At 66.3% G+C, this 16,758-nt stretch overlaps 2 protein-coding genes across 2 annotated transcripts; both read left to right on the top strand.

The window, feature by feature from the left end:
* The first annotated feature begins 262 nt into the window (after window positions 1–262).
* Window positions 263–6,300, top strand: LOC120221971 (beta-lactoglobulin-2-like). Its single transcript, XM_039219663.1, has 7 exons — window positions 263–358; window positions 797–936; window positions 1,512–1,585; window positions 3,063–3,176; window positions 3,695–3,839; window positions 4,019–4,067; window positions 6,103–6,300. The coding sequence occupies exons 1-7, from the start codon at window positions 263–265 to the stop codon at window positions 6,298–6,300; spliced, it is 816 nt and encodes a 271-aa protein (XP_039075594.1).
* A 6,200-nt stretch (window positions 6,301–12,500) lies between these two features.
* On the top strand, window positions 12,501–15,930 carry LOC120221970 (beta-lactoglobulin-3-like). Its single transcript, XM_039219662.1, has 6 exons — window positions 12,501–12,596; window positions 12,972–13,111; window positions 13,681–13,754; window positions 14,741–14,851; window positions 15,549–15,693; window positions 15,873–15,930. The coding sequence occupies exons 1-6, from the start codon at window positions 12,501–12,503 to the stop codon at window positions 15,928–15,930; spliced, it is 624 nt and encodes a 207-aa protein (XP_039075593.1).
* The last annotated feature ends 828 nt before the right edge of the window (window positions 15,931–16,758 follow it).

Raw genomic sequence — 16,758 nt, 5'->3', positions numbered from 1 at the left:
GTCCAGGCCTCAGGGACACAGGGACCTTCCTGTTTGGACTGGGGTGGGGCAGGGGGAGTCAGCGGCACCGAAAGAGGGCCTCAGGCTGTCCTGGAAGATGATGTCCTCCAGGCCCTGAGGATGAGCCACGGGGCATTCGGGGAACCGGATGGCTGGGGTCCCAGAGGCGCTGACTTGTAGGCCCCCGGCCCCCATATAAGGGCCTGAGCCCGCGGCCCGGCCTTCCTCACCCCGGGAGCTCAGTGCAACCACAGCCGCAGCCATGCAGTGCCTCCTGCTCGCCCTGGGTCTGGCCCTCGTGTGTGGCGTCCGGGCCGCCACCGTCCCCCAGACCGCGGTGGACCTGGATATAAGACAGGTACGGGCGTGTGGGGTGCAGGCAGCGGCAGGGGTCAGGAAGGCCTGACTGCAGAAATCTAAGGGAGGACAGAGCAAGGCATAGAGCTAAGAGAGGCCCTTGTCCCCCCGAATGCTGGCTCCAGCCACCCTCCTGTCTCCCTCTCCCTCCCAGGACTGAGTTGCCCTTGACACAGTCGCACCCGAACGGGAACGCGCCCCGGCCAGCGCTGGGGGCAGAGGGCAGTTGTTACAAATACTCAAGAACCCCCCCAGGGTGTAGGCACACGGGAGGAGGTCCTCAAAATGTCCTGGGTCCTGACACTCCACGCTCTCGACCCCACCTGAGAAACCACAGTGTGTAGGGGGCAAACCAGCAGGTGGGTTGGAGGGAGAGGCCACTGAAGCGGGGGGGCCGCCTCCCCGCCCCCCCATGGCAGCCCGGGCCCCTCCCCCCCAGGTGGCCGGGACGTGGCACTCTGTGGCCATGGCGGCCAGCGACATCTCCCTCCTGGACTCGGAGATCGCGCCTCTGAGAGTGTACGTCCAGGAGCTGAGACCCACCCCCCAGGGCAACCTGGAGATCATTCTGCACAAACGGTGGGTGTCCCTCCCCCGGGCTGGGGGCCGGCGAGGGCCTGGGAGGGTGAGCGAGGTCCTGATGGGAGCTGGGTCCTTGTGGCCTTGGGGCCCCGCCCGGGGCTCTGGGCCGACGGGCAGACCACATAGGGCAGCCGTGGGTTAGTGCACAGAGAGGCCCGTGGAGGCCGGTCAGCTGGGGCTGGGGCCCTGGGGGCCTGGATGGTTCCTGCCACGAGCCTGATCCACCATGAGAGGGGGTGAGAGGAGGTCAGGAGCTTGAGGAATTCTCAGTGAGATCGGTGATAAGATTCTTAGAGGTGCTGTGACCGAGCCCCCCACGGACGGGTCAGTTCTGAATTGGACCCCGCCCTCCATCCTGCAGGTTTCTAGGCTGGCTTCATGTACCCTATTGTCAACTTGCCTGAGTCACCTGCTCAGGGCCACAGGCCACTCACATTTGGCCCAGCACCTCATGGCATTGCTCACAGTTGGCTGAGGGCTGGGTGTCCTCGGGGCCTGTGGACGCTTCCTGGACCCCAGCTCCTGTCCCCACCTGGGGTTCAGGGATGACCCCCACCACTCTGGCTTTTCAGGGAAAACCAGGCATGCATCGAGGGGAGCATCATGGCCCAGAAGACTGAGGACCCAGCAGTGTTCATGGTCAACTGTAAGTGCCCCACCCGTGCCTAAAGGGCCACCCCCCGTCGGTCCCCTTGGGCACCTGTGGACAGAGTGCCCCTTCCTTCTCTGAGAACCCCCCCCCCCGCCACGTCCCGGCCGCAGGAAAGAGTCAGATGGTGTGACCCATCACACCAGGCCCGGCTTCTCCTACCCTGTATCACACTGGGTGTGCTCCTGCCCTGTATCACACTGGGTGTGATACAGGGCACTCTGGGGTGGGGAGGTGGAGAATGAGGCCTGGGGACCCCACCCCTCTCTGGGGCTTAGTCTCCTCCTGGACCCTTGGCTCCCTGCTCGGCTAGAAAGACAGCAAAGTAGCACCCGGTTCCCTGCAAACCGTGCAGGGGTGGGTCTGAGCAGGTGTCGGGCAGGTGCGGGTGTAAGCGAGTCCCATTCAGGTGCAGGTCAGAGGGGATGCCGTGCAGGGGCGAGTCAGAGCAGGTACTGTCTGAGGGCAGGCCTGTGGCAACTTCCCTGCTCAGGGACCAGCGCCTGTGTCTCCTTGAAAATACCCAAATAAACCAGATCGGTGACAAACACCCTGTGAATTCGCCTCTCAATCCTGAAACCTGCTTCTGGAACATTCTGGGCCTTGCCTCGTCTCCAGCCTTTCTGCTGCACCCCACGAGCCCTGTCTCCTGGGCCTAAAGTAGAGGCACCCTGCCCTTGGGCTCATCTGGCACGGGCCCTGGGCCCACCCACAGGCTCCAGCCCTCCGCTGCCACCAGGGACGCCCCCGAGGCCCCCCCACAAGCCTCTCCGGTTCTTGAGCTACAAGCAGGCTCAGCTGCAGGGTCCCTGGTTGTCCCGGGAAGGTGGCGGGAGCCTCCAAACAGCTGGGCGGTGCCGGGCAGGGACTCTGCTTGCCCACCCACCGATGTCCTGCTCCGAGCCGGATAGGCCCACACCCCACGGACGTGGGGTCCCCACCCGCTCCCACGGGCTCCCCACCTCTGAAGAACAAACAACACGGCCCCACCTCCCACAATAATTCTCCATTTCCTTCTGCCCGTTGATGTCCACGCAGAGCGCACCTCCAGTGGGGCTCCGGTCCTGGATTATTTTGTCGCCGCTCACAGGACCTGGGCACCTGTCACGGGGGGGCGGGGGGGGGGCACCTGGCTCTTAGCGCCTGAGCGTGTGGACAAAATCTGAAAGGATAAAGGGCATAGCCAGAACGTGGGGGGCGAGCCCCGGGCCCAGCAGGGTGTAAATCCCAGAGGGCATCCTGGAGCACGGACGTTTTGAAAGAACTGCCTGCGGCCTGGGCCCAAGTGCAGGCGGGGCTGGTCTGGGGCCGCCAGTGCCGCCCGCAGAGCCCCCGGGGGTCCCTGCCAGGTGTGGGCCCTTGGCAGCAGCGGTGGAAATGAACGGTGGAAATGAACGGCAGGTGAAGGGGAGGCCCGAGGTCGCCAGGGGGGTCGTGGGCCAGGTCTCAGGTCTCTGTTCCGCCTCTTCTCCAGACCAGGGGGAAAGAAAGATTACCGTGCTGGACACTGACTACACCCACTACATGTTTTTCTGCATGGAGGCCCCAGCGCCCGGCGCTGAGAGTGGCATGGTGTGCCAGTACCTGGGTGCGTAGCCGCCGCAGGGCCACCCTCCAGGACGTGGCTCTCAGGCACCCCGTGGCCCCAGTGGGAGGAAGGAAGGAGGGCTGCCTCCCGGCCTCCGTGGCTCACGTTAGCAAAGGTCCTGGGGTGCGATCTGATGTGGAGTCTATCGGGAGCCTACACCGGCACCGGGAACACTACCATTGTTCTGAGAGAGGGGCTCCGAGGGGCGTGGGCGCTGGGCCAGCAGGGACCCCCCCGCCCACGAGCCAGCAGCCTGATGCTGTAAGAAACCTGACGACCCGGGGACGGCGGGCCCTCCCGTCCTGTGTCCCTGCAGAGCCCCCAGTGCTGTCCTGAGCCTGGACCAGGGGGAGGGGCCGGGACCCCGGAGGGCAGGTGGGCTGAGCCCTGGAGGCCACCCTGGGAGCTGACCTCAGGACGCCAGTGTGTCCTTCCTGCACTCGCTCCCTTGTCGGGGCTCCCCAGGGTCAACAAAGCCCCGAGGCCCAGGGACTGACCCCCCCCCACACCCCCCACAGCCAGGACCCTGAAGGCGGACAACCAGGTCATGGAGAAATTCAACAAGGTCCTCCAGACTCTGCCCGTGCACATCCGGCTCTTCTTCGACCCGACCCAGGTGGAAGGTGATCACCTCCACACCCCGCACCCCTGCTTTCATCCTGTGTGAGGCTCACCTGTCAGACAGCCAGGAGCCCTGGACACGTCTGTCTCCCACAGTGGCCCCCATGCCCCAGGCCTCCGGGGGTGGGGGTGCAGAGCCCGTGAGGTGGGGTCCCCCCCACCCCCCTCTGGGCCCAGGGCTGCCCTGGCGACCTGTGACCTCTCCCCCCCTCCACCCACAGAGCAGTGCCGCGTCTAGATGAGCTCCTGCCCGACCCGTACCCGCCTGGGGTAATGTAGCAGCCCTGCCCCCACGTCCTGGGCACGTGCACGGGTGGGGGGCGTCCCGGGGACCCCAGCTCCCCTCCGTCGGGCCCCTCTGCGGGAACAGCTGGGACCTGGCTTGCCTCCCGCTGACCGTGGGGGCCGGGCTGGCTGCGTGTCCGCCCTCTCGAATGGCCTTTCTGATGTCAAGTCCCCAGGGGGACGTCCCCATGGCCTCCTCTGGGCAAGGGCGTGGGGTGTCCAGCACTCAGCTTGAGGTGGAGACCGTCCCTCACCCCTGGGCTGGGAGGGGCCGGCGAGGGTCCCCCAGACTCCCCGGGAATCACAGGGGAGCCCTCGTCTGTTTCAGGTCCCAGAGACGGCGTCGCCCCTTCCTGCCCCCTGGGAGAAATCAGGAGGGACCGAGCCCCTGGCCTGCCGGACCCGCCCCTCCAGCCCCCAGGCTCCCCGGGCCCAGCCCCGGTCTCCTGCTCCCAGCCTCTCCCCCTCCAGCAATAAAGCAGTGAAGCAGCGAGCAGTCTGCCTGGGTCTTTCCTGGCCTTGCGAACAAGGGGGGGGTGAGCGGTGGGGGGTGGGGGTGGGGGGAGGTGGTGGCGGCCTGGTCCCCGCGGGGTGCGGTACACCACGTCCCCTTACCGTGCGTGGCGTCTCTGGTCACAGGACCGTGGAAGCTGTAGGTGCTGAGGGGGCAGCACAGCCGGGGCCCTAACTGCTCGGTTTCCCTTCCCGACAGAGGAAGGTCTCCGGGTCCTCTTGGCACCTCCCGCCGCCCGGCGGTGGGGCTGGGGGGCTGGGGCTCTGGGGCGGGGAGGCCACAGGGCCATAGACACCAGCATCCAAGAGCAGGGCTCCCCGCTTAGGGCTCCAAGCCCCCAGGGAGCCGCTGCAGAGGTGACCCGCCCCCGCCCCGGGACAGGAAACCTGTAGGTGCGGGGACCCCCTGAGCCCCGGCCTGGGTGGTGGATGTAGGGCTTCCTTCCACCCTCGCCGCGCAGCTGCTCCTGTCCGCTCTGAGGGCTGGGTCCCAGCAGCCACTAGCCCCCAGGGCCACACAGCTCGGTCACAGGTGGACCTGGACGTGGACCCAGGCCATGTGGCTCTGCCCCAGCTCTGACCCTGACACAAAGCCCCATCCGAGGGGACACAGTGGTTCCAGCCCCAGAGACACCAGTGGCGGCATCCGGCACCCCCGGGGCGCGTGGAGAGGAAGTGAGCTCATTTCTGGGGGCTCCGGGCACGGAGCCCGTGCGCCACACGCGTCAGCGGTCACCGGGGCCACGTGCCGGTGAGGCGTGGGTGCTGTGGGCAAGAGTGCAGGCTGCAGGCCAGCCCGCCCGGCCCCTGCTGGGCGGGGGTGAAGCCCCTTCACTGCTGCGTGTCTGGTCTTGTCCGTGAATGGAGGTGGAAGAAGGAAAGAGCTCGGCAGTGTGCGTGGGATGGGGTGGGGACGGCCTCCTGCACCCTGAGCTCGGCTGCACGCAGCGGGGTCCACCACCTGCCCCGCTGCCGTGACCCCCCCGGCCACCACCAGGGCTACCGGAAAGCCAGCAAAGGGAGCAACTCAGTTGCAAGTCCCAGAAGTAGCATGAACTGCCGCAGAAGGAGAGCTAGGGGACCCGGGGATGGGCTGTCAGTGCACTGGTGGGGAGGCCTGGCCCCCCCGGGACAGAAGGCCGCCCACGGTGGCTCACTGCCCACCCAGGTCAAACCCCCCATGACACCAGCGTGGCCCAGTGCCCGTGGCCAGAAAGACCCAATGGGGCCCCTCCAACTGCGGCCGCCGGGTCGGACTCCCCTTCCCTCAGGAAACCGGGCCTGAGACGAGCCTGCCCTGGGGAGCCTGGCCGTGGCCTTGAGCCGGAGAAACCCTTATGCCCCTCAGGCAGCACCAGCAGGGCCACGGCAGGGCCACGGGAGCCCCACGGCGGCCACCCTCCCCCCAGCTCCCCCCGGCGGCGGACACACGGGCAAAGGCTCGCTGTGACCATCACACTGGCGGGGACCGCGCTCCGTCGACCGGGAGCTGCTGCTGCTGCTGCAGGGAATGCTTTACACAGGACCCAGAGTCCCCGACAGAAGAGGCAGAGTGACGGGGGCAGCCGGGGGTCACCGGCAACGGGACGCAGGAGCATCACAGCCCGACGGAGAGGATGGCGAGCGGGCCCCGGGGACCTCCGTGACTGCAGCCCCGACCAAGCCACCTTCGGGCAAAGGAAATTGCTCCGATGACAGTCCCTGAGCACAAGGGGACCCGCTCTCGGGACACACGGCCGTCCCCACGGGCACAACACACAGCGAGGCCGCAAAACGCCCCCGGCAAAGGCTGATGGGCCAGAAAGGGGGCGGACAGACAGACACCCAGGCTCAGAGCCGGTGGGGGGGCACGGGGGGCGGGGGGCTTGCACCCCCGAGAGGCCAAGAGATGCGGGAGGGCGGGAAGCGGTGAGAGTGCGGGAAACGGAACCACGCGGTGCCGCTTACACAGAGCGGGGCCCCAACGCCCGGATCCCCGGACGCCCCCCTGCGGACGCCAGGCGAAGCCACCCCCCAACCCCCACCCCCGTCGGGCCTGCGGCTCTGACCACCGGCCACAGGGCGCAGGGGGGGCCAGGAAAGCTCCAGACCAGCTCACAGAACTCAGAGAAACACGAAGAAAGTGCCACCAGGACACAGCACACTCACGTGGCTCAAAACCTGGGACGGGGGGTGGGGGCACGTGGGGGCTCGGCCAGCTCAGGGCCCCACCCCTGGTTTCCGCTCCGGTCATGATCTCACCGTTCACGAGCTGGAGCCCTGGGTGTGGCCTCTGCGCTGAAGGTGCGGCGGCTGCTGGGGTCCTCTCTCTCCCTCCGCCGGCGCCTCCCCTGCTCGTGGTGCGAGCACGCGCCCGCTCTCTCATAAATAAGTATATAAATAAAACCTGTGATAGAGACAGACAACAAGTTACATGTAAAAACGAAAAAAGAGAAGAATGGCAGCGTTTGCAGGAGGGATTTTTGCTAAGCTGTGGGTTCCTGTGCTTTGTCGGGTCAAGGAGAGTCCCTTCCATTCCTGTTTGGCTGAAAGGTTTCGCTTCACTGTCCCCTCCCGTCCCTCCCGTCCCTCCCGTCCCGTCCTGTGCTGGGTCTTGGTTTTGAGCCCGGATTGCTGGTTACCTGTCACCAGTGTGATTAGTGCGGAAGCTGAGCCTATGACGTCGTTGTCCCCTCCACCTGGTGACGTTACAAACGGCCGCGGTGCACACTCCCCAGTGTCACAGGGTCCCTGCAGACGCCAGGGGTAAGAAGCGGTCTCGTCCCAACGCTGCGCCCACCGCTAGACGTGACGCTCTGCCCTCGGGCTCGGGCTGAGGTGCACACCTCCCTAGGACGCCGCCCCGCCGCCCCGCCCTGTCCTGCTGCGGCACAGGGCTGACCGGGTCCGCGGGGTGGGGGGGCACCCCGGGGTTTGGACCCCGCCCTCAAACACGCCCGAGCACAGCGGGGCTCACCCGTGCAGCGGTCGGGGTTGCTGGTGTCGCCGGGCAATACTCAGATCGCTGGTCCCATGGGCTTCGTGACCGTGGAGGGTCCTGCTGTCTTCCGGGCGTTTCCTGATCGGGGCTCGTGGCCTCCGGCCTCCCCGCCTCCTCTCTGCCACCTGCACACTGTGGCGCTTTAACCCCACCGTCCTGTGTGCTGTTTCTGCTTGTCCTTGGCCGAGCTCAGCGAGGTTCCCCCGGGCCTTGGGGGTCCACGTGGTTGAGCCTGGGGGGGCCTGACCCGTAGCATCTGCACAGGGCACTCAGGACTCCCCTCACCCATTTCTTCTCCTGGGGGGTCGCTCCCCCCCCAGCATTGCCAGTCCCCACACCGGGGCCGTGGAGGCATTCGATCGCCCCGTCCACCGGGGGCTCCGTCTGTGCCGCGGGTGCCGGGCGTCTCTGTGCGGGCACCTGCCGCTCCCAGGCAGCCCCCGCCCCCCGAAGCGGCCGTGGCGCTCTGCTCTCTGGTCTAAGACTGTGCTTGCCGCACAGAAACCCCCTATGGAAGCCGGCAAGGCCACGGGCCTCCGTGGGCTCCGCCTGTGTGCGCTCCCACGGCCGCGGGCAGCTGGCCCGGTGTCCCAAGGGCTCGTTCAGAACCAGGCTTCGTGAGCGCCCAGCACCGAGCTTTGGTGCAAACCGAAAGGTGTTTGCGACAAGAATGCTGCAGATGGAGGGAAGAGGCCACGGCCTTTCTGCCGAAGAGCAGGGCGCTCAGGGGCCTCGGAGGACACCAGAGGGACACCCCCTCCCAAGACGGATGCTTCTAGAAGGATCGGGAATGCTGGGGGTTGGGGGCTGTGCAAGGCTGTGCACCGGTAATTAGACATTTTTTATTAATTGCAGCAAAGTACACACAGTGTGACTCACAACAGCTTAGCACTTTCGAGGGCACAGTTCAGGAGGTCAAGTTCATTCACACTGTTGTGCAGCCGCCCCGTCCGTCCACCCCCAGGACGTGTCCATCTTCCCAGACTGGACTCTGTCTGGTTACACACGGGCCCGCCCCTCCCCCCCACCGCAGCCCCCGGGCCCCTCCTGCTTTCTGTGTCTGTGGGTTTTTTCCTGGTTTCTCTCTCATTATTGTAAAACAAAAACAAGAAACAAAGCAAAACAAACAAAAAACCCACCCAGCCTCCTAAGAGTCACCATCCTGATGAACCATGGGCCGCGTACAATTCCGTAAAGCCGGGTGCATTCACACCGTTGTGGCAACACATCTCCAGAACTTGTTCATCCGGCAAAATACAGACTCTGCGCCCACAGAACAGTACGTCTCCACCCCCAGCCCCTGGCCCGTCCTACTGTCTCCGTGGCCCTGACCCCCTGGGCCCCTCCGACACGCGGAGCCCACGGGATTTGTCCCGCTCACGCCTCCCTCGGCATAATGTCCTCCAGCTTCGTCCATGTGGTAGCAGGTGTGGGGTTTCCTCCCTTTCGAGGGCTGAATAACTTTCCACGGTGCGGACGGACCACGTCGTTTGTCCCTCTACCCGTCGGTGGACGTGTGGACCGTCCACAGGTATGTCTTCAAGACCTGCTTTCAGGGCGCCTGGGGGCTCAGTCGGGTGAGCGTCTGACTCTTGATCTTGGCTCAGGCCATGACCTCACGGTTTGTGGGATCGAGCCCCGAGGCAGGCTCCACACTGAGCGGCGTGGAGTCTGCTTGGGATTCTGTCCTCTCTCTCTTTCAAAATAAATCGGTAAACTTAAAAAAAAAAAAAAAGATCTGCTTTCAGATCCTTCGGGGTCTGTCCTGGAGCTACAGGGTCATGCAGCGATTCGGAAATCGGCTTCCGTTTCTGAGGGACGGCCGTGCGGCCTTCCACGGGGGCAGTAATTCGGCTTTTCAGAGACACGCTGTTTGCCGACGCACTGGGGACTATTTTATTCACTGTGCCACTGACATGAGTAGTGCTGATGCGCGTGAGCACGTGGGGTGCCTGGTGCTCTGCGGGCACTGGGAGCGGGCGTCCGGGGCCCAGCGGAGGTGCCGGGAGGGAGCCCCCACCGGGCAGCGGCGGTCTTTCCGGATGGAAGGTAACCCACGATGGCGCGTGCTTGGGGGCACCTGGTGCCAGCCACCACAGTCGTGCCTGGCACAACTCAGATGCCCTCGTGAGGCCACACTGCCCACCGGTCCCATGGACGCCCCGCTGCAGGGATGGGCCCTGCGGAAACAGGCGGGGCACCCATGCTGTGCTCTCCGCTGCACAAAGCCCCACCCCCTTCCTGGCCCCAAGTTCATCCTATGAAAAGTAATTTCCTGCTTCTGCAATCGCAGGCCTGCCCTCAGCCTGTTCTGAGGACCTGGGGTCCCGGCAGGAGGGAAGGGCCTGGGGCCAGGCCCCCCCACGTCCCACTCACTGGGGCAGCGATGGGGGAAAGCGGGACCTCGGGGCCTCGGTCTCCCCTCAGCCTGGACAACACCAACCGTCTGGGCCAGCGATCCCTGCTCTTTCTTCTGTTTCCTCAATAGCGTTCTGGGGAGCGTCGTTCCTGGAAGTCATGAACCAGGGTGTCCCTAAAAGCGTGCTTTGCGGCACGATGGGCAGGAACACAGAATCGCTGAGAACACGAGGGGTGTGTCACCTGCGGTGGGCGGGGCCCGCACTTCCCACGCTCACTAGAAAACAGGACATCCACTTTCCGCTGGCTGACCCTCCCCCACTACCCTGGTGACCCTGTTCTGGAAGCCACCATGGCCTCGCATCTCGCTGGGTCCTGCGGGCACCCGTGTAAGCGGCCGGTGCTAGTACCGGGGTCACTGTAGCCAAGGACCGCCCGCTAGGGGGGGCTTCTATCCACAGAAGACCACTCCCTCCCATTTCCCAGGCCCGAGGTCCAGTCCGGGGTGAGCAGGGCTGCGCTCCCTCGGAAGGCTCGGGGCGAGGATCCCGGCTTCTTCCCGCTTCTGCAGCTGCTGGGTGTCCCAGTGTCCCCGTCTCGTAGACATGCCCCCCCCCGTTCTGGCTCTGTGTCCGCGCGGCCTTCTCCCCGTGTTCCCTCTCTGCCCCTGTTTTCTCTCAAAAGGACATTAGCCGCTAGCCCCGCTCCCGTGTGCCTCGTCCATAGTGATCACACCTGTGAAGTCCCTGCTTCCAAATAAGGTCACATTCGGAGGCTCCGGGGGGACGTGAGTTTTGGGGGACACCATTCAACGCAGTGCGATGCCTGCCACTTCCCCAAAACTGGAAAGCTCTGAAGCCCGAAGGCTGTCATGGGGACTTCGGGAAGGGCTTGGGGAGGGCCCGGAAGGGTCACTGTGCCGGGCGCACGCCCCCAGCTGCGCTGCCGGAGGCCCACCTCATCAGGGCCATCCCGGATCTTCCACCAACAGGCTGCAAGCGCGCGCACCCTCCCTGCTCGGAGCTCCAAGGGCAGCTCCTCAAAGTTCCAACAGACACCCCAGCGTCCGGGTCAGAGTCCCCCTGAGCAGCAGCAGCCACACTGGGACCGGCCACCTGCCCAGTGGGGGGCGTGGACACCGTGAGGCAGGTCTGCGCGAGCTGCCACATGAGGGCCACAGCGGCGTGGCCACCTGAGCCACCGCCTCTCCCCACCCTTACAACCGGGAGCCCGGGGCCGGGACCGGCCATGTGCCTGGGGGGCGGGCGCTTTGCTGGCACAAGGACATATGGCCCCTCCAGGAGAGAGCAGAGCCCGCGGCCCCCATCCACGCTGCTGCTGCTGCACGTGGCTCACCGGGAAAGGCCGGCACCCGTGGGGGGCGGGGTCCCTCTGGACCCACATCGGGAGAGCGAGGCCGCCCGGCTGGGGGCGCAGTGCAGGTGGCTGCCCCCTCCGTGCCCACCCTCCATCCCAAGTCCCGCCTCCCAGGGAGGGGCAGCGTAACCTTCTGGAACGTCAGGCGGTGGCCTTCCAGCCCCGTGGCTCAGCACACGGGGCTCGCACGCCCCCTGCGGCGCTGGTTTACACCACAGCCGGCGGGACTCGGTCTCCGTAACTGCTCTGCCCCCCTCTGCACCTGCACAGCTGCGGCCCGGGCACGAGGGCCACGGGAAAGGGCTTCAGGCTGGCAGAGCGCGGCCTTTCGAGCTCACGTTCCCACGTGGATGCCGCTGGGCTGCCCCCATGTGGGCCCCGCCCCGAGGGGACCCCGACCGTGGGCTGGCTGGCCCCTCCGACCTCCGAGGCCACCGCCGGTGGGTTCCCCATCACGCCTGCTGCTCAGAGCGCCCTCTGCTGGCCAGGCCCATCCTCGGGCTCCACCAGAACCCACTGCACCCTCCCCTTCCTGCGGGGTGGGGTTGACCAGGAGGGGACCCCGTGCTCCCATGACGTGGCCACGTGTCGTGGAGGAGCTGACGCCCGAGATGAGGGAATAAAACAAAAGGAAGAAAGACCAAGAAGGATCGCAGCCTTTTGGGGAGGCTTTGGCCAGCCGAGCCCGTGCGGGCACCTGGAGGTGGGGGCGCCTGCAGGAGGCGAGAGGGTGAAGGGGTGTTGGTGACATCTGCTCCTTGTGTGGGACAGATGGCCACCTGCAGCACCGTGGGCCGGCATGGGGCCCTCCCGCCGCTGGCTGAGCGCCGGGGCCCACCCTCCAGGACACGGCTGTCCTCAGTGCTGACTCTGACCTGTTGTTGTGAAGATCGTGACCCAGAAGTGTTCAGATACTGGCCACCCGCCTGGACCCCCCCCGGACCCCCCCGCGCCTACCAGGAACTGTCCGGGGACACAGGGACCTTCCGTTCCGCTCACTCCGAGGGAAGAAAGCCTCCCATTGTGCGGTGGAGGAAGCCCCCTGAGGGCCTGGGGATGAGCCACGGGGATTCGGGGAAGCACGTGGCCCCCAGGCCCCCAGGCCTCTGGCCCCCGTATAAGGGCGCGAGCCCGCGGCCCGGCCTTCCTCACCCCAGGAGCTCAGTGCAGCCGCAGCCGCAGCCGCAGCCATGCAGTGCCTCCTGCTCGCCCTGGGCCTGGCCCTCGTGTGCGGCGGCCGGGCCGCCATCGTCGCCCAGACCGTGCAGGACCTGGACCTCCAGAAGGTCTGAGGACGGCAGGGGTGCGGCGGGGGGGCTGCGGGCGGGCAGGGAAGAGGGGCCTCGGCCTGAAGAGCGCGGCGGAAGCCGTGACGTCGGGAAACCCCCCACTTGCCCCCGTCTTCAGGGCGGCTTTCCCTCAGTTTCCCAAGATGCGCGTGGCTCTGGGGAACGCGCACGGTCAAAGCCGCCTGCGAAACTCGGCTGCTGTTTCACGCGTGGAGGCTCCGTAGGGGGGCGTCCGGCCGGTGGCAGGGGTCGCCCGGAGCTCACTGGCTGCCACCCCAGCTAGACCAGGCCCCGGGCCGGGTGGGAGGGAGAGGTCACTGTGGGGGGGCCACCTCCCCACCCCCGATGGCAGCCCGGGCCCCTCCCCCCCAGGTGGCCGGGACGTGGCACTCTGTGGCCATGGCGGCCAGCGACATCTCCCTCCTGGACTCGGAGACCGCGCCTCTGAGAGTGTACGTCCAGGAGCTGAGACCCACCCCCCAGGGCAACCTGGAGATCGTTCTGCGCAAATGGTGGGTGCCCCTCCCCCCGGGCTGGGGGCCGGCGAGGGCCTGGGCCCAGGGCGGGTGGGCGGTCAAGGTCCTGGTGGTAGCTGGCTCCGTGCGGGTGGCCCCCCTTGGCCTTGGGGCCCCGCGGGGGGCTCTGGGCCGACAGGCCGGCCACACAGGGCGGTGCAGGTCAGTGCGCAGAGAGGCCCGTGGAGGCCGGTCAGCTGGGTCTGGGCCCTGGGGGCCTGGGCGGTTCCTTCCATGAGCCCTGTCTGCCCTGGAGAAGTCGTGGGGGTGCAGGAGAGAGCTGGGTCAGTGTAGGGGGCAGAGAGGAGGATGCAAACCCCACAAGTGTCTGCCGAATGCAGGTCATCGCCTCTGACGGCCAGGGCAAGGGCACTCGTGGCTCACGCTTGCTCCGGCTCCCTCTGTCCTCTGATGGGGTGGCCCTGTCCCACCTGGTCACCTGCCAGCGATTAGAGGTTACGGCCCCAGCCTGGGGCCTCCTGGAGCCCGGCTCTGCTCCCCACCCGTGGCTCGGTCCTATCACGGGAAGGTCCACGCAGGCGGCCTGCAGACATGACCTTTTTCAGGGAGGACGGCAGGTGTGTGGAGAAGAAGGTGGTGGCAGAAAAAACCGAGCTCCCTGCTGACTTCAAGATCAACTGTGAGTGCTGGGTCCCTGGGCCCCCGAGACGCCCCCACTGCTGGCTCAGGGGCTGTGCTGCAGGGTCCGCGCTCCACCCCAGGGGGCCGGGGCATGAGAATAGTGACACCACCCTCATTGCCAGCTCTCACTGCCCTTCCCGCCTTCAGTGCTGTGGGCACGTCCCTGCTGGCCTCTCTGACCCCCACGGTGATGAGACCAGGCTCGCTGTCTGTGGGCATCTGTACCCACCGCCCTCTGTACTGCCCCCCGTCTGCTCCCCAGCTGTCAGGACGCCCCACGACGCCAGGCCGTCCCCTGGGCCCTGCCCTCCTAGACCCTCCTGTGTTCACTCCCACATTCCTCACGAGATCCAAGATGAGACGGCCCGAGGAGGGACAACTTCCTCCATGGCTGCCCCCATGGCAGGGGTGTGGGGGGATGTGGGGTGCGGTGGGGGGTGGGGGCAGCCAGGGCTGTGTCCTGCTTTGCCGCCCTACACTAGCCCTCGAGCCTGGCTTTGACCGGAGGCTACATGGGACGGCCCTGAGTGGCCCCAGCGCCGTGGGCTGTCCTGGGGTTGGGACGGGCTGGCAGTCCCCGTATCTCTGAGGGCCCCCATCACGGCCAGCCCGTACTCCCCCCTCCCCGTTTCCGTGGCGACCCACAGCTCCGCCCCCTCACACTGACCCTCTTCCTGGAGGGTCCTCTTCTCTGAGGTGCCCATTCACTCAATATCAGCGTGGAAACCCATTTCTTAGCCGCTCTGGGTCCCAGGACACGGGGGTGGGGGGTCTGGGATTGAGTCCTGAGTGGGCCCATCTAGCAGGCGGCACAGCATTTCTGGGGGGCGTCCACAGTTAACAGCCGGTGGTGCCCTGTTGGGGTGCAGGACTTCCACCCCAGCCCAGCCAGGTGGTCGCCACAGAGGAGCCCATGCTCTCCCTCCCTCGGCTGCAGAGAACACCCCGGAAGTACACCTGCCCCTTTTTGGCCCCTCCCCCCAGATGTGGACGAGAACCAGGTCTCCGTGCTGGACACCGACTACGAGAACTACCTGTTCTTCTGCGTGGAGAACACCGATGCCCCCGGGGAGAGCCTCGCGTGCCAGTGCCTCAGTACGCCGCTGACGACGCGGGGCCCGCCTGCGGGGGGTGGCTGAGGACCCCGGGCCGGGGCACCCGGGCAGCAGGCAGCCAGAGGCCCGTCGCCTCAGGGCCTTGGGGGGCGAGGCTGTCCCCAGCGCTGGCGAAGCCCCCTGACGTCGCATCGGAAATCGGGGATAAAGGATCCAGGTCAAGGGGCCGGGCTTAGTGTGACTGGTTCAATTACTAGCAATCAGATTAGTTAGATTTCTAGTTAGACTGATCCTAATTAGCAGCTTTGGTTGGTGGCGACGGTCCACAGAAGCACCACTAAAACCGTCAAGCTCCGAACAAACTCGAGCCGGTGAATCTGGTCGCAGAAGGCTGGGACCTCGCAGGTCTGCCTGAACCAGGCGCCTTGCGTGCGGCTAGAGACACGCTCTGGGTCCGCACATCAGCCCTGCGGTGAGACCTAGCGGCCCGGGGGCGGTGGGCCCTGTCCTCGGTCCCTGCAGAGCCCCCGCTGTCCTGGAAGGGAGGGCGGCTGCGCCAGCCGGAGGGGCAGGGACCCCGGAGGGCAGGTGGGCTGAGCCCTGGAGGCCACCCTGGGAGCTGACCTCAGGACGCCAGTGTGTCCTTGCTGCACTCGCTCCCTGGACGGGGCTCCCAGGGTCCCCAAAGCCCTGCAGCCCGGGGACTGACCCACCGCCCACCCCCATGCCCCCCACAGCCAGGACCCTGAAGGCCGACAACGAGGTCATGGAGAAATTCAACAGGGCCCTCCAGACTCTGCCCGTGCACATCCGGCTCTTCTTCGACCCGACCCAGGTGGAAGGTGATCACCTCCACACCCCGCACCCCTGCTTTCATCCTGTGTGAGGCTCACCTGTCAGACAGCCAGGAGCCCTGGACACGTCTGTCTCCCACAGTGGCCCCCATGCCCCAGGCCTCCGGGGGTGGGGGTGCAGAGCCCGTGAGGTGGGGTCCCCCGCACCCCCCTCTGGGCCCAGGGCTGCCCTGGCGACCTGTGACCTCTCCCCCCCTCCACCCACAGAGCAGTGCCGCGTCTAGATGAGCTCCTGCCCGACCCGCACCCGCCTGGGGTAATGTAGCAGCCCTGCCCCCACGTCCTGGGCACATGCACGGGTGGGGGGCGTCCCGGGGACCCCAGCTCCCCTCCGTCGGGCCCCGGCCCCTCTGTGGGAACGGCTGGGACCTGGCGTGCCTCCCGCTGACCGTGGGGGCCAGGCTGGCTGCGTGTCCGCCCTCTCGAATGGCCTTTCTGATGTCAAGTCCCCAGGGGGACGTCCCCATGGCCTCCTCTGGGCAAGGGCGTGGGGTGACCAGCACTCAGCGTGAGGTGGAGACCGTCCCTCACCCCTGGGCTGGGAGGGGCCGGCGAGGGTCCCCCAGGCTCCCCGGGAATCACAGGGGAGCCCTCGTCTGTTTCAGGGCCCAGAGACGGCGTCGCCCCTTCCTGCCCCCTGGGAGAAATCAGGAGGGACCGAGCCCCAGGCCTGCCGGACCCGCCCCTCCAGCCCCCAGGCTCCCCGGGCCCAGCCCGGGTCTCCTGCTCCCAGCCTCTCCCCCTCCAGCAATAAAGCAATAAAGCAGAGAGCCTGGGTCTCTTCTGGCCTTGTGAGCTCAGGGGTTGGGGGGAAGGGGGGTGAAAGATGGGGGGGTGAGCTGCGGGGCGGGGTGCAGGCAGGTTTCAAGCTTCTGCACTACAGCCCGTGACAGTTGGGGATCAGCACACATGATTGGGGCTCTTTTAAACCTGAGGAACGAGATAAGAGGGTCCAGCGGCAGCGTGCCAGCTATTACTGGGTGCAGGCAGTACCCCAATTTCACAAGGGACGAGAAATAAAAACTCGCTGGTCAGGCCATTTATAAATATTGACAGAAAACCTTAAATAAGTTACTTTCTGATCAAATTCCAC

The sequence above is a fragment of the Hyaena hyaena genome, unplaced genomic scaffold, assembly GCF_003009895.1.
Source record: "Hyaena hyaena isolate Hyena2069 unplaced genomic scaffold, ASM300989v1 scaffold_823, whole genome shotgun sequence".
Classification (NCBI taxonomy): domain Eukaryota; kingdom Metazoa; phylum Chordata; class Mammalia; order Carnivora; family Hyaenidae; genus Hyaena; species Hyaena hyaena.
Note: the sequence above shows the minus strand (reverse complement) of the source record. Positions and strands in the feature narration are given on the sequence as shown.

Bases quoted from the DNA above. Each gene is read 5' to 3' on its own strand.
- LOC120221970 (XM_039219662.1), top strand. From the start codon at position 12,501: ATGCAGTGCCTCCTGCTCGCCCTGGGCCTGGCCCTCGTGTGCGGCGGC. The intron at 12,597-12,971 runs GTCTGAGGACGG...CCTCCCCCCCAG, and splicing joins AGGACCTGGACCTCCAGAAG to GTGGCCGGGACGTGGCACTC. The intron at 15,694-15,872 runs GTGAGGCTCACC...CTCCACCCACAG, and splicing joins CACCCCTGCTTTCATCCTGT to AGCAGTGCCGCGTCTAGATG.
- LOC120221971 (XM_039219663.1), top strand. From the start codon at position 263: ATGCAGTGCCTCCTGCTCGCCCTGGGTCTGGCCCTCGTGTGTGGCGTC. The intron at 937-1,511 runs GTGGGTGTCCCT...CTGGCTTTTCAG, and splicing joins GAGATCATTCTGCACAAACG to GGAAAACCAGGCATGCATCG. The intron at 1,586-3,062 runs GTAAGTGCCCCA...CCTCTTCTCCAG, and splicing joins AGCAGTGTTCATGGTCAACT to ACCAGGGGGAAAGAAAGATT.